This window comes from Capra hircus, chromosome 11 (genome assembly GCF_001704415.2).
Source record: "Capra hircus breed San Clemente chromosome 11, ASM170441v1, whole genome shotgun sequence".
Lineage (NCBI taxonomy): Eukaryota > Metazoa > Chordata > Mammalia > Artiodactyla > Bovidae > Capra > Capra hircus.
This window is the reverse complement of record NC_030818.1, coordinates 44,214,895-44,229,653: the sequence shown is the minus strand read 5'-3', so window position 1 is coordinate 44,229,653 and position 14,759 is coordinate 44,214,895. Positions and strand designations below refer to the sequence as shown.

The following is a 14,759-nucleotide window of genomic DNA, read 5'->3' as shown; positions in this document are numbered from 1 at the left end:
CAGAGGCTCACTCACCCTCACCAGCCGTGAAGGCAGAGAAGGAGGGAGGAGGGTCATAACCAGGCTGGGGTGACCTTCTGCTAACAGCCTGCTGACCAGGGAACTACACCTCCAGCCATAGCCCGCGGGAGCACCAGGTTCTTGTTGTCATCCTCGAATAAGGATTATTATTTATTAACTTGTTCTGGATGTACACCTTTGAACTAAAATATTAATCATTCAGTCGTGTCAGACTCTTTGCGACCCTTTGGACTGTAGCCCCCTAGGCTCCTCCATCCAAGGGATTTTCCAGGCAGGAATACTGGAGTGGGTTGCCATTTCTTCCTCCAGAGGACCTTCCCAACCCAGGAATTGAACCCTGGTCTCCTGTGTCTCCTGCATTGCAGGCAGATTCTTTACTCAGTAAGCCACTGGGGAAGCCAATACGAAAGTATGCAGCTTTGCGTACTTGGAACTTGGTGGGACTTGGTGCTGGACCCTGTACTTCTCAGGGGCCTCAAGGTTGGCTCCTAGCTGTTGGTTTTGCACTGGAATACATGTTGGCAGCATTCACTCCAGGTAGGAAACCACAAGATCTGGGTTTGTACCTCTGGCTGGATAGTTTTAGGCAACTGAGCTGGAGACTAGCATGCTTGTGTCTGGTGGGCGTTGCCTCGGGGATGGAGCTCTACAGAGATGCCTGAACTGCGTGTGGATGCGGGAGGCATGAGTCCTAATTGGCTGATCCTAGTTGAGGAGCTCCAGTGACCAGGTGACTGAGAACCAGCCAGTAGGAGTCCCTGAAAGTGAGCAGAGAGGTGGGGGGAGCTAGGTCTCAGAAGTCAAAGAGAGTGTATCAGGGGTTGGGGTCACGGAATAGAGGCGGGTGGTGCGTGGAGAGGGTGTCCCAGAGCTGCTGTCACAGATCTGGTGTGTCTTTATTATCATGTCTGTGGTCCAATTACATAAGATTTTACATCCTTGCTTTTATTACTTTTAATTTTTATCATTAATATTTTCTGTTCATCATCTCTAGTCCACTGAGTAGAGCTATTCACTTGACCTAGCTATTTCTCTTTGTTAGGCCGTTAAGTCACTTCCATTTTTTTCGAATCAGTGTAACACTATTTTTTATGCGAGCTTTTAGAAGGTTTTATTGTAGGTAATTTTCTTAGGCTGTTATAGCAGAAGTGGGATTATTTCCTCAAAGCCTTAGACTGTATCTCTGTGGTCTTAAACTTGCAACAAAATAACGTACTGTTGAGTCAGTGTTCATATTTAGATTTTTTTAATGTATATTATTTTTACAAATTAACATTAAAATGTATATGAAAGACATGTAAAGAGGAAAGTGAACATCTTTCCAGTTATTGAAATCTCACTGTTAATACTTTTTAAAAACATCTTTTCTTCTCTCTCTCAATATAAATTCAATAGACATATTTTATATAAAGGGGATCTTATTACACTTTTGAAACCTGCTTTTATCACCTTAGACTATGCCATGGCAATAAAGATGGCATTATCAGCTAATGGTTATAGATGTACCAGAAGTTTATGCTGTAATCCATGGGATCGCAAAGAGTCAGACACAACTTAGCACCTGAACAACAACAAAAGATTCAGATGTGTGTTTATATAGGTTAATCTTAAAATCCTAGGTGTGCTATCGGTGGGTCAAGGAAATATATATGTAATGTCTCAAATGTGTGTTTCCTTATTGTATTGCATTTAATTTTGAAGTAGAGAATTTTTTTGTTAGAGAACTCTTATTTTCTTTTGGAAAAATAATTTTTGGAAAACTGATAATTTCATATGTCTGAAAACTGTGTGTTTATGTTTTCCATCGTTTCCTGTTTAGCTTTTGCCTCTGATGACAGAGCAGCTGCAGTGGTTGCCCTTTGTGAATGCCAGGCTTCACGAGCCTTTCGTGAAGTTTATCTACTGGTCTCTAAGGCAGCTCGATGCCGGGACTCAGGTAACTGTGAATCAGAGTCGATCTGCAGGGAAAGCTGTGTTCAGTACTGCGTGACTCCCGGTCTTGCTCTTTCTCAGGCTTCCCTGTGCATTCTCTTCACGTCGCAGGACTTTTCCTGCCTCCCTTGCTTCGTTCACCACTTGCTCTTCTTTCTCCCTCTCTGTCCTCTTTCTCAGTGCAGTGGGTCATTGTGAGCTTCAGAATTGTGTAATAAGGAGTTTCACTGTGTTAGGTTATTGTTGAAACTAACTGCTTCCCCCTGCCCCGTTATTTAATTTATGGTTTCTTATATTCTTGAAGGTAATAGAAATTGATTTTTTGTGCTTATGTCAATAAACACACACTAGCTAAATGGGACTGTGATTGTTAGGATAAGCTAATCAAAGAGGGAGAGTTACTCCAGCGTCATGAAAATGAAGGGTGTGTGTTACCAGCTCACCTAGGGTTGTTTAATCCAAATGTGAGGTGCGTGTGTACCGTGTGCTGTGAATTATAGTAGGTTTGTAAAATTTTATTTCCCCAGTTAGTATTGATACATCCTGATACAGGTTTCATTCAGTTAAAGATGGGAAAGAAACAAAGGATTGCTGGGGTAGTTTCCTCTTGGCCCCATGGCCCTTAGGATGAGGGGGCTAAGCTGCTCCATGCACGACTGATGGTTATGTAGCCAGATGGCTGAGGTTTAGGGAAATACCTTTCCTGAGGAAATCCTAAATATTTTGCCATCATGGTAAACAAGTGAGTGCATGAGCACGTGTGTGGGGGAGCATATGCCCATGTGCATCCACACACATAACATCATCTGAGTGTATTGGTCGTACGTTTGTCTCATAAAAGAAAGTTACATAAAATGATCGAGTCTGTTCAAAGTCACTGTGACTTTGCTGTTTGTGTGATGGGTTCTGAGAAAGGTTGGCTGAATTCTTGCTTTCAGCCATCAAAGGCTAGACTCAGCATTGAGTGAGACTTTGTCTTCCTTCCGGAATAGTCTTCTCATTCTTGCTGAGACAGTTCGTGCTGCCCTGCCTCCAGTGTGGACTCGGCAGCTCCGTGTGCTCCGGCGGGGCTGCCAGCTGCACGGCTTTCTGCTGAGAAGTATGGTTCTCACCTGCGCGTTGCTAAACACGTACTGATGGGTTTTTAGTAATTTAGTTTCAACGGTTGTCAAAGTGCAGGTACATAAGTTAAGCTTTTTATTTTGAGGTGATTAGAGATTCTCTGTGGTCATAAGAAATAAAAGACACGTCGTGTCCGTCTCCCGAAGGCGGCGCAGTGGCACCGCCAGGGCCGCGGTCAGGGGACAGTCCCGCCTCCCTCCAGAGTCTCACGTTGCTCTTCTCGTATGTAGACGTCACGTTTTAGAGCAGCACTGAGCAGGGAGATTTCCCAGGTACCCTGCCCTGCACCTGCACCGCCCCCCACCCATCAGCATCCCTGCCAGACGGAATCTTCTTCACAGTCCTGCGTTTCATCCCCCAACATCTTGGTGGTGTGCGTTCTGTGGGTTTTGACAAATGTATTGGAGCCTGTAACCATTGTTACACTATCACACAGTATAGTTTAATAGAAAATCAATGCAAAAAATTAAAATTTGATGCCAAAAAAACTTTGTCCTAAAAATCCTCTGTCCTGTGCCTGTTCTGCCCCACCACACCTGGTCCATTTACTACCCAGGTGGTCCTGCCTTTTCCAGAATATCATGGAGCTGGGTGACACAGTGCGTGCCCTTTTAACACGGGCTTCTTCCACATAGTCATATGTATTAAGGCTACTCCGTGCCTTTCCATGGCCTAATAGCTCTTTTCAGCTGTGACTACTATTCCACTGTCTGGATGGACCACTGTTTATCCATCACCTACTGACAGACGTGTTGGTTGCTACCAAGATTTGGCAACTCTGAGCAGAGTTGTCACATCCACAGGCATGTTTTTGTGTGGATATAAGTTTTCAGCTCCTTCAGGAGCTGAAATATCAGGGAGCATGGTTATTGGCTAAGAGGATGCTTTGTTGTTTAAGAAGCTGAAGCCTGTTTTTCGAGCAGCAGCACCCTCTGGTGCCCCAGCAGTGCTGAGGGTACCTGTTGCCCCACAGGCTGACCAGCATCTGGTGTTATCGGGGTTTGGGGCTTCAGCCCTCCCTGTAGTGTGAGGTGTCACCCACAGGGGTTTCACCCTGATGACGTGTGCGGTGCTGCTGCTTGTGTCTGCCTGGCATCTGTGTGTTGTCTTGGCTGCGGTGTCCGGGTCATCTGTGCGTTTTTAATCGGGCTGTGTTCTCTTACTGCTGAGTCTCTAGGACTCTATCAGTATTTGGATAACAGTCTTTGAAGTGTGTTTACACATGTTTTCTCCCCCGTCTCTGGCTTGTCCTCTTACTCGCTTGACAGTGCTTTCACAGAGCAGGAGGCTTTCCTTTTAATGAAGTCCAGCTTATCGGTTATTCTTGACAGACCGTGGGGTGGGTGTCGTGTCTGCAGGTGATCACACATCCGAGGTGTCGTCGTGTCTTCCTGGAGCCCTCGCCCTCCGTCACTGCGTGCTGCCCCTCCTTCCCCGGTAACTGCCTGCCCTGAAGCCTGTTTGAGGTTGAGAGCTGCCCCAGCCTCTCGGTCGCTGTCGGCGCGCTGTGTTCTCTTTGTGCACGCCCTTTTCATCTGTGTGCGTCTGCACAGTGGGTTTCCTGTATTCCGCTTTTCAATCCTGTGTATTTTCAGCTCCATTGAATTTTTTTTTAGTTGGCTTATTTTTAGTTCATATATTTGATTGTAGTATTTAAAATATCTATTTCCTGACCATGGATAAGTGTACCGAGAGAGTTCATATTTTTAACAGCACTCTACCATGACAACCACACTGAGGAGGTTGGGTGAAGACATATTCAGAGGAGTGGTGACGAAGGGTGTTCAGGACGTGGCCTTAGAGCACTCAGTGGAGAGTCGACCAAGGACAGCTGCCTTCTTCAAGAGCACCAGCTTGCCCCTGAGATTCGTGTCCACTTTAATCGTCCTCAAAACAGTCACTCAAGGTAAGCCTTCAGATTGTCCACACTGAAGCAGTTTTTACATAGTTACACATTTTACTTTTTAAGAATGGACTAGTGTGCTCTTTCATGCTGGGGGCCCAGTATCTCCTAGAACGACTGTAGTTGCTGAAGTTGAGAAGGTCAGTGGTGGGCTGGCTTGTTGCCCTCCAGGGCCTTTACTGATGCGCCTGGATCCTGTGTCCATGGCAGCCTTTGCCGCTACCCACCTCACAAAGCCCACACACCACGGAGAGTGCACCTTTACGGATCCACTGGGACAATGCTTGGTGGGCCGGAGCCCGGGAGGCCCAGCACTTATCTCTGTGAATAAAGTTTAGTTGAACACGTGTATGTTAATCTGCCTCCTGTAGCCTCTGACTGCTTTTCCTCATAACAGCAGAGCTCAGTAGCTAGTGACAGAGAGAGCTTGCCTACCAGACAGTGCCTCTGTCTTTGTTCTCTTCTTCCTTGTGGTTATGGTCCCCAGAGTTGTATCAGAAGGGGTAGTGGCTGTCTGAGATGTGTGTGAGAAGCCCAGACCAGAGTCCACCATGTATCAACGTACTTGGTCCCATCATCAGAGACACAGTGATGTTCGTTGCTGGTAACACGAATGGGAAGAAGAGATAAGCAGGAAGGATTCGGTGCACCCTCCCCAACTCTGAGCAGTCCAGTATTGGACACGCCGTCCGCAGCACTGGCCTTAAACACGTGGGGATGGACACAGAAGCAGATAGTGAAAACTGGTGACTTGGGGATGGTCCATGCAGGTCAGACAGGGACACTGGCAGAGAGAGGTGCTGGCTGCCATGTGCTGTGGGCTGAATGTTTGTCCCTGTCACAGTTCACATGGGGACCCTACTCCCAGGGAGATGGTGTCAGGAAACTCGCCTTTGGGGGGTTCTCGGGTCATGGGGGTGGTGCCCTGATGAACGAGACCCCACAGAGCTCGTGATTAGAGTGTTAACTCTTCTGATCATCAGTAATAAGGAACAATAATGAACGAAGAAAGAAATATTTTTCACGTAAGCAAAGCACATTCTGTGAAATGTGGACCTTGCTCTAACACGGTGTTGGTAAAACCTCATCCACTGTGAAATAACAGGACGTAAGTACAGAGTTCATGAGTAACGGTGAGTGCCCAGGTCAGGGAAGGGTTATTGCTGGAGTGTCAGGGCAGAAATCAAGGACTTCTATTCTTCACGAGCGTCTGCATAGACATGATCCTGTTGTGGGTTTGACACTTTGTGTCAACTCTTCATACACTACCTGCATATTATCTGACCTCAGGTCCATCCTGCAGTCAGGATGGTCTGGCCTCCTGGCAGAGACGTCTCAGGCAACCCAAGAAGGTCGGTCTCCTGAGCTCTGGGAGTGGCTCCCATTTGGTCTTGATCTGGAGGCAGAAACCCTCATTTTTATAAAGTTACATTTTGAAACAGGTCGATGGGAGCAGCAGTAGCAAGAAAGCTTGTCTCAGAAGCAGCTGTCGAGGTGGCGGTGGTGACGCTGCTCACAGGTGTCGGCAGGCAGTAGTCATGATCAGACTGCTGAATAGTGACTGTTTGCCTTGATATAAAGAAAAAGGAGTGGTGCTCAATGTAAATTCAGTGTTGAACAGGGGATTTCTGAGTGAAGTTTACCCTGTCGTACTGTCTTCTCCATTTCAGTCCTGACAGCTGAGTGAGGGGCAGTGTCTGATTTAGCCCATCTTGTCTGGTTCTTCAGTTTCTTCTTTTCTCTAGTGTTTGCGGCCGCATCGGGGTCCCCTTCCTGCCATGTCTGTGACCTGCTGGACTAACGATGCGGTCATTGTCTGGTGCCCTGTCTTCCAGCTGACTTCCTGGCACAGGCATTCGACTCGCTGTGTCTGGACCTGCAGGCGGACGAGGGGAAGAGCCTGTTCCTGCAGCTGCAGGCGGTGCCAGTGGTGCTGAGCCACCTGAAGCTCTCCAGCCGGGGGCTGCTGCCCAGCGTCATGGACAGCCTGCTGCAGATGACCGTGGAATCCAGTGAGTGTCATGTCCAATAATGGGAGGGAGAGGGGAAGTCCAAAGAGTGTCGTGCCCAGTGAGGGCAATGGTTTGAGTCTGTTCTCAACATGCAACTGTGTTGTGTACGGCACAGCTGGGTCACAGGGTCAGCAGTGCTGTTCAGAGTCCTAGAGCCTCACCCTTTGTCCACATGTCCACCAGCTTTCCCAGGGGCCTCAGTGTGAAGATTCGATCATCTTCCAGCCCCTTCTCTGTTGCTCATGTCTGTTGTGCAGCAGAGCAGCCATGTCCTGGTGGCTGAGGGGAAGCGACCCCACCTGCAGGGCACATGGGGACCCAGCCTCCTCTCCTCCCGGAGACTCCCGCAGCCTCCCTGCGTCTCTGATGCTCGAGTGCATGAAGCAGTGTGGTCAGTGGGGTTTTCCTCTCGGCGATGGCCCTGGTGAGTGAGACAGGCTCTTACTCGCTGGTGGGGGCTCCTCCCCAGCCCAGCCAGGACTCTGATGGGCTTTGCCTGCCTTGTTCTTCAGACCCCAGGGAAACCCCTCAACTTGTGGGAAGCTGCCATTTTGCTTCAGTGATTCTTTCCACTCTTGGGTTTCTCATCTTCCGTGCACGGCACTTCTCATTATGCCTTGAGAACGTGGAACCACAGCCAGGAAGCCCAAGCTCTGTGGGAGCCAGCAAGCAAGGGCAGGTCCCTGGTGGCCAGTTGTCCCTCCAGCCTCCCTGGATGTGGTCTGTGTGCCTGTTTCCCCACACAGTCCTGCGAGGAGGCCCTGGGGAGAGCCGGGGCCTGGAGGGTCAGCTGGCTTGTCCTGGACCCACAGCTGGGCCAAGGCGGAGCTCGGACTTGAACCCAGGGCTGTGGGTTGGGGAGGGGCTCTGCCACACACTCCCCCACCCTGGACTGCTTCCTCCTGCCCCAGGGGGACAGCCTCCGTTGGCCGAGTTTATTTGTGTTCATCTCTTGACTGTCACTGTTAAATGATCAGACTGCCCGCTGGAATCTCACTCCTCCCTGAGGGGTGATGGTGATGTGGCAGCTCTTGATTGACTGATGTCAGGTCTCCAGCAGCAGTGCAAAATTAGTGACTGAGACAGAGACTCAAGGTTACTTTTTGAAGTAGGTGAATTTCCAACGAGTTTCACAGAATTTTTTTCAGTAAGGAAAACAAAACTCCTATCAGGTGTAAATGTTTGTTCATCAGAGACAAAGCCATCTGAGTGTCTGACAGACGAAGTCACCGTGTAGCCAGAGGACAATGTGATACAACCTCAGAAGCATTGGGGTGCCTACAGCACCCATGTTCGGTTCCTCATGCATGGCCCAGGGCCTCTGTCCCAGCCGCCCTCACCCTGTCTCGCTCTTCCCGTCCCGTGGGGTAAACAACTGCTCCTGAGGCTGCTCTCTGGGAGCTGTGCTGGCAGAGATAGGACCCAGGAGGCCGGAAGTGATGTAACTTTGAGGGTTGCTGACCGAGGTATGTGTGTTTGTTGGATGCATTTTCCATTTTTAGCATAAACCCAATGCCTGGTATTAGCCAACAAAGTTTGTTGAAGGGATAAATGAATCATAGATCAAAACACAGCAAATACTTTCCTACTGTTGGTTTTGTTTTGTTCTTTTTAGGTTTGAGGTGGGAAACTCATTTCACCATATTGTTGTTGAGTTGCTCAGTCATGTCTGACTCTTTGTAACCCTATGGATTGTATCCCGCCAGGCTCCTCTGTCCATGGGATTCTCCAGGCAAGAATACTGGAGTGGGTTGCCATTCCCTTCTCCAGGGGATCTTCTCAACCCAGAGATTGAACCCACATCTCCTGCATAGCAGGCAGATTCTTTACTTCTGAGCCGCTGGGGAAGCCCTCTTTTACCACGTAACTGTTTCGGAAGAATTGTTGGAAAAGAAATCCTGATAGCGCTGGTCTGCAGCTCCTGGGCCTTGGTGGCCCGTGTATGCAGTGCCATGGTTTGGGCCTCGGGTCTGCCACTTTGCTGAGCGGGGCCTCCTCAGTGCCCGTGTGGGGCTCTGGACCCAAGGGCCCGAGAGGAGCTGCCAGTGGCTAAGCTGTGCCTGGTGGTGTCCACCTGGGGCTCAGTGTAGAAACGGCCTGAGACTGGGAGGTGACTCCACAGTCGTTTCACGTCTGTTAAATCCCAGAGTAATTTAAAACATGGGGCATGTATTCTGTATGTTTGTTTTACTTCGTCTTCTAGTGCTTTAGCAGCATTGTAAACTGGTAAACTGAGACACACTGTAACTTGAAAAGTTTATTTGCGCAAACAGCATTCCCAGTGGGGCTTGGTGGGGCCTCGGGCAGAGGTTTTTGTGGACCAGACGACTCAGAAGTAGAGAAACTTTGTGATTGTCTGTCTACACTGTCGCCTTAGCTGGCTGTTAGGTTCGTCATTCTGGAGTCTCGTGTCTCAGATTCAAGTGGAGTTCTAGTTTGTCTAGTGGGCTGTGACTGGGGGACCTGAGCCACCCAATCTGGTGGCCACCTTGTTTCATGACTGTTGTCACGTATTTGGGGGAGGGTGGTGGGTTCCCGGTGCCGTGTTGGAAGTTTAAGAAGACCAGTCTTTGGCACAGATGTGGCGAAGCGGTAGGAGCTCTGTGTGTCTGTCCAGGGTCCCCTGTCCATCCACCGCAGGTCACCTTTGCCATCCCCACCCGACCTCCCCCAAGCATGAGAAGTACCAGGAACTGTGTGGGCAGAGTTCTCTGAAAGCTGCTGGGCTACACTTCATGAGTTTGAACGGAGGTCTGTGCGTTGCTCTACCTGAGTGTGTGTTGTGAGCACAGTGTTATTTTTGGATTGAGGGCTTCTGATTATACGTTTTGCACATGAGTATAAATCAGACGATAACTGAGCAGTGTGCTTTTAGGAAATTAGTCTGTAGTTTCTTTCTCTTCCTGTCAGTGGTGAAAGCTGTCACTCACCTACCTGGGCTTAGCTGTGTAAGAGCATGAGTTTCACTTTCCTGAAGAGCTTTCCTTTCCTTGTCAGACGTAGTTTAAATAAAGTTATTTAAGTTTGTATTTGTATTATTAGTTTATTCTCTTTTGTGCTCTAGAAACCATCTTGTGTTACCATTTAACACCTGAATGGAGCAATGTATTTGAGTATGTTTCTCAGACCTTGTTTTTCAAGTAAAGTTTATTTTTATTATAAAAGAAATAGAAGCTGGGAAACTGGCCAAAACCCCCAAAGTCCTACTATCCAAAAATATGTACATTCACGAGCCTATTGTGAATTGTGCTTTTGCAAGTACTTCTTTTTTTTTTAACATACTGAAGGTGTGTGGAGACCTTGCCTTGAATAGATCTTCTGGCACCATTTTTCCAGCAGCATTTGCTCCCTTCACATCTCTGTGTCACATTTTTGTCATTCTCATGGTGTTTCAAACCTTTTCATTATTACTGTGTTTGTTACAGTGATCTGTGACCAGTGGTCTTGATGCTGTCGTGGTTTGGGGCAGGAGGTGGGGGGACGGGCCGTGAACTTAATAATGTTGTGTGTGTTCTGCCTGCATCACTGACTGCAGTTCCCCCATCTCTTTCCTCAAGCCTCCCTGCTCCCTGACACACAATATGAAATTAGGCTAATGAATATACTCTTGCCTGGAAAATCCCATGGATGGAGGAGCCTGGTGGGCTGCAGTCCATGGGGTCGCTAAGAGTCAGACACGACTGAGCAACTTCAATTTCCCTTTTCACTTTCATGCATTGGAGAAAGAAATGGCAACCCACTCCAGTGTTCTTGCCTGGAGAATCCCAGGGACGGGGGAGCCTGATGGGCTGCCGTCTATGGGGTCACACAGGGTCGGATACGACTGAAGCAGCTTAGCAGCAGCAGCAGCGTACCCCTCCAGTGGCCTCAGAGAGTTCATGGGAGAGGAAGAGTACTCCTCTCTCACTTAAAATGGAAAGACGTGATTGAAGTCAATGAGAAAGGTGGGTCAAAAGGGAAGACAGGCCTACAGCTGGGGTTCTTCCACTAAGCTGTTAGCCAAGCTGTGAACGCAAAGGAAAAGTTCTTGAAGGAAATTAAAAGTGCTGCTTAGTGAACACACGGAAGACGAGAGAGCGCTGTGCTTCACTGTTGACGTGAAGGAAGTCTTAGCGTCTGGACAGAAGGTCAGCCTAGCCTCAGCACTCCCTGAAGACAACACCTAATCCAGGGCAGCGCTAGATTCACCATGCTCCATGAATTTGCAGGTGCTTGTCCGGAGATGTGGCTGAATTCATGAAGATGATTTAAAGAAATATGGCTGAAAACTTACCACGTTTGAGGAAAGACATGCTTTTGCAAATCTAAGAATTTCACCAAATTCCACAGCTCAGTGAAGTTCAGGATAAACCTGGAGAGACCCCACCTTAGAGACACATGATATTAAAGTGTCAGACTGTCAGAAAGAAAGCAGCAAGAGAAAGTGTGGTCTGTGCACTGTGGAATATCATTCAGCCTTTAAAAAGGTGGAAGCTGACACCTGCTACACCACAGGCAGGCTTCAAGGACGTTATGCTGAGTGTAATAAGACAGACACAGAAGGGCAGATCCTCTGTGACTTCACACATGTGAGGGCCCTCGTGTTGTCATATGTAGAGACAGGAGGTCGGAACGGGGCACAGAAGCTGGGGGTTAGTGACTAACGGGACAGAGCCAGCTGGGGAAGATGAGCAGCTCTGGGGTGCGTGGGGTGGTGTTTACACAATGGCACGTGTGCACATAACACTAGCAAACACTACACTTTTCCAAGTGGTTACAGTGGTACATGTTACCTTATGCATATTTAACCACAGTTTGAAAATTAAATATAAATGAACTTTCATTGCTCAAAAAAATTCAAGCAAGGAATACTGTAGAAAGCATAAGTCTTTTCAAAAAATTTTTTATTAAAATCTTCAATCTTTTCTTTTATGAATCTTTCCCACTTTTGCTTTTATGCTAAAAAGTTCTTCCTTATTCAGTTGTCATTATGCAAGTTGTCATTAAATGTAAATGAAATTCATAAATTTAAGATGCTTTAAAAAATTATCACCCCAACAGAATTTCTTCTTCTTATTAAATACTGCTAAAGCACTATTTAAACAGCCTACTCTTATGGACTTTATTCTCAATTCTGCTTAATGGAAGAATCTGAAGAATGGAACTCTGACCTCATTACCTTCAGTTTGCTTGTTCAACAAGAGCCAGTAGATATTTTAATTCTTCCAATGATGGTATTTTCCCCACAGTGTAAGAGTGGAAAGAATGGAAACCCTACCCAGCAGGGTTGGTACCTGCGCCCCCCAGGTACTGGTCCCCCGCCCCCTGCCCCTGCCCCCTCCTGTCTTGCAGGTGCCCTGCAGCCCTTCCTGGAGGCCTGCAGCTGCTCGCTCTTCTTCCGGACCTGCTCCGTGCTGCTCCGGGCGCCAAAGCTCGACCTCCATGTCCTAGAGAAGCTCAGTATCATCCTGCAGAAGCTTTCCAAAATCAAGTAAGGATTTCTGATTTCTGACCTTTCTCGTCAGAAACTAGCTCACTGTGATCATTTACATTTCTGCTTCTGCACTGGCTCCGCTGGGATTATTAAATCAGAGTTTCCAGCGAGCGTGTGCGGTGTTAATGCTGGTCTCGGGCCACACACTTAGTGACAGAGTGAACCCTGGACCAGCTTCCTGCAGGCTGGCGCACTGTGATCACAGGTGAAGACAAGGGGCAGATGAACGTGTATCCTGCTGGTGCTTACTGCGGATGCACTGGGTCGGGGATGAGAAGGAAGCAGGCAGAAAAGACTGACTGGTGCTGGCCATGAGCAGGCATGGACGCACTGCTGCACTGGTTTGATTTCATTTCTATAAGTGAGGGCTTTCTTTTTGTATTTCTTCTTTCCCTGATGCAAGCATTGGTATTTAAATTATTTTTTTTTAAAAAGGATGTAGACTTTAAGCTATATTTTCCCTGAATCTTGTATTCTCTAGTGTTTCTTTGAGGGAAATCTGGACATCTCCTGTGTGTTGTGTTTTTATGCCGTGACCTCTTGGTTTGGTTCAGCAAACACAGTGCACCCTGAAGTTACTTGTGGTTGTGTGACTGCAGGTCAGCCTGTCCTGCCTGGTGTCACACACGATGCCACACTGTAGTACATTATTTGTTGTCACGTTGTGACCTCATCCTTAGTGCAGCAAGTTACTAGTTTAGCTCTGGTGTCATTCAGGCTTGTCAGTTCATTGTCTTCCTTTTCTCTCAGGCTGACTGGCTGTGACTGTCTTGATTTGTAATCAGTGAATTCTCCAGGGGGCCTGTGGTCCTTCACCCTCTGTGGTGCCCTGAGGCTGCAGGGGTGTTTCATTCCTCTGAGTTCCTGCTCCTGGAATTGGTGGAGGTGTAGTTCCCGTGTGGCTGTGTCCTGGGCCAGAGCTTTGTAGTTTGTATTCATTTCAGGCGTAGATATAGAATTGGAACAAAGCTTGAATGAGGGGCTGGGAATATTGATGCCCAAGCCAGCCTTAGAATAAAACTGTAAATCCACAGAGATGGAGACCCTGGATGAGATGGATGGTTATAAAGGTTACCATAGAGGGAAATAGATGTGGACAAGGAAGTAAGAAATACGTTACCAGATACGAGTCTAACTTACTGAAAGTGAGGTTGCTGACTGGTTGCTCTTCAGAGGACAGTGGCCAGGAGCTAGGTCAAGAGGTCAGCTAATGGTCTGCTCCATGAAGAAGCTGACATACCTGAGACATGGTGGTCGGGTACTTGACTCTGGCTGGCTGAGGGCAAGCCTGCTCTGGTAGTGACTGTGGTGCAGGCTCCAGGGTGAATTGTCCTCTTTTCTCCTTGAATACTTTTCCACGTTAGACCTGTTTCACAGATCGTGTCCTGTCTGTCTCGGCATGTGAATCCTCTAGTTACCTATTTCCTCTGCTATTATGAAACAGGATGCCATTCACACGTAAGGCTGTCTCACTGTTCTTGAGTGTGAGATGACGTTAAGGTGCTCCCTCTCTTGCAGGAGTAATAAGAAGCTCTTTGAACTCTTCACAATCCACCTGATGCTTCAGGAGATACAGAGGACGACACACCCAGAGCACGCCTTTCTCTGCATCAACCTCAACTCTACTCTGTTCAATTTGGGTCTAACGAAATGCAACTCCCTGGCTGCCAGCACAAACCCTTAGACTGGTCGTTACTGTTTACAGATACTGCTTGCGTGCTGCTGCTTGTCAGACTGTAAAAATCAGCAAAGTAACTAAAAGTCTACCGAGTAAAGTTACATATGAGTAGCATCATTTATCATGAAAAATAGAAAAAAAAAAAAGTTAAAAAAAATTTTTTTAAGTTTTTTAAAACTTTTAAAATGAAACCCATGGAAGCTGCAGCAAGTTTGGACTTTTTCCATTTGGCTCAGGTGGTACTCATGTACACAGTGGAATTTTCAGGGCAAATGACACTCGGGCTACTCTTTGTAAAAATGTTTTGGGAAAATTCTTAAAATTATGTGATTATTTGGAATAAAATTGGTGTTTGTGTGGGAACACAGATCATATTGTTCCGTTTTCTTAATACATGAAGAGCCTCGCCTTCCATAAACAGAAGCACGTACATCTGAGCTGCCATGGGCCCAGCACCAGGGACCTCGCTGCCGTCGGGATGGGTGTGGCCGGGGTCCAGGTGAGCTGGTGCTCAGGCTGCAGGACAGAGGGTGGACGCACAGAGGAAATCAGAAATTATACTCCTCAGCATACATGTCATCCTGGGATCTGGAGACCGGGGCTTTTCAAGAGAATATA

At 47.6% G+C, this 14,759-nt stretch overlaps 1 protein-coding gene across 4 annotated transcripts in view; it reads left to right on the top strand.

Annotated features, from left to right (window-relative positions):
- Nucleotides 1-14,508, top strand: part of CCDC138 (coiled-coil domain containing 138) — a 31,691-nt gene extending 17,183 nt beyond the window's left edge. For 3 of the 4 annotated variants that reach the window (XM_018055305.1, XM_018055304.1, XM_018055303.1), the window contains exons 11-15: nt 1,841-1,957; nt 4,789-4,981; nt 6,814-6,990; nt 12,322-12,460; nt 13,982-14,508. In XM_018055305.1, coding sequence (XP_017910794.1) covers nt 1,841-1,957; nt 4,789-4,981; nt 6,814-6,990; nt 12,322-12,460; nt 13,982-14,147 — 792 coding nt within the window. In that variant the 3' untranslated portion in view covers nt 14,148-14,508. Of the gene's footprint in view, nt 1-1,840; nt 1,958-4,788; nt 4,982-6,813; nt 6,991-7,173; nt 8,707-12,321; nt 12,461-13,981 lie in introns of those variants that run through there. The other variant, XM_018055307.1, reaches the window with a different exon arrangement.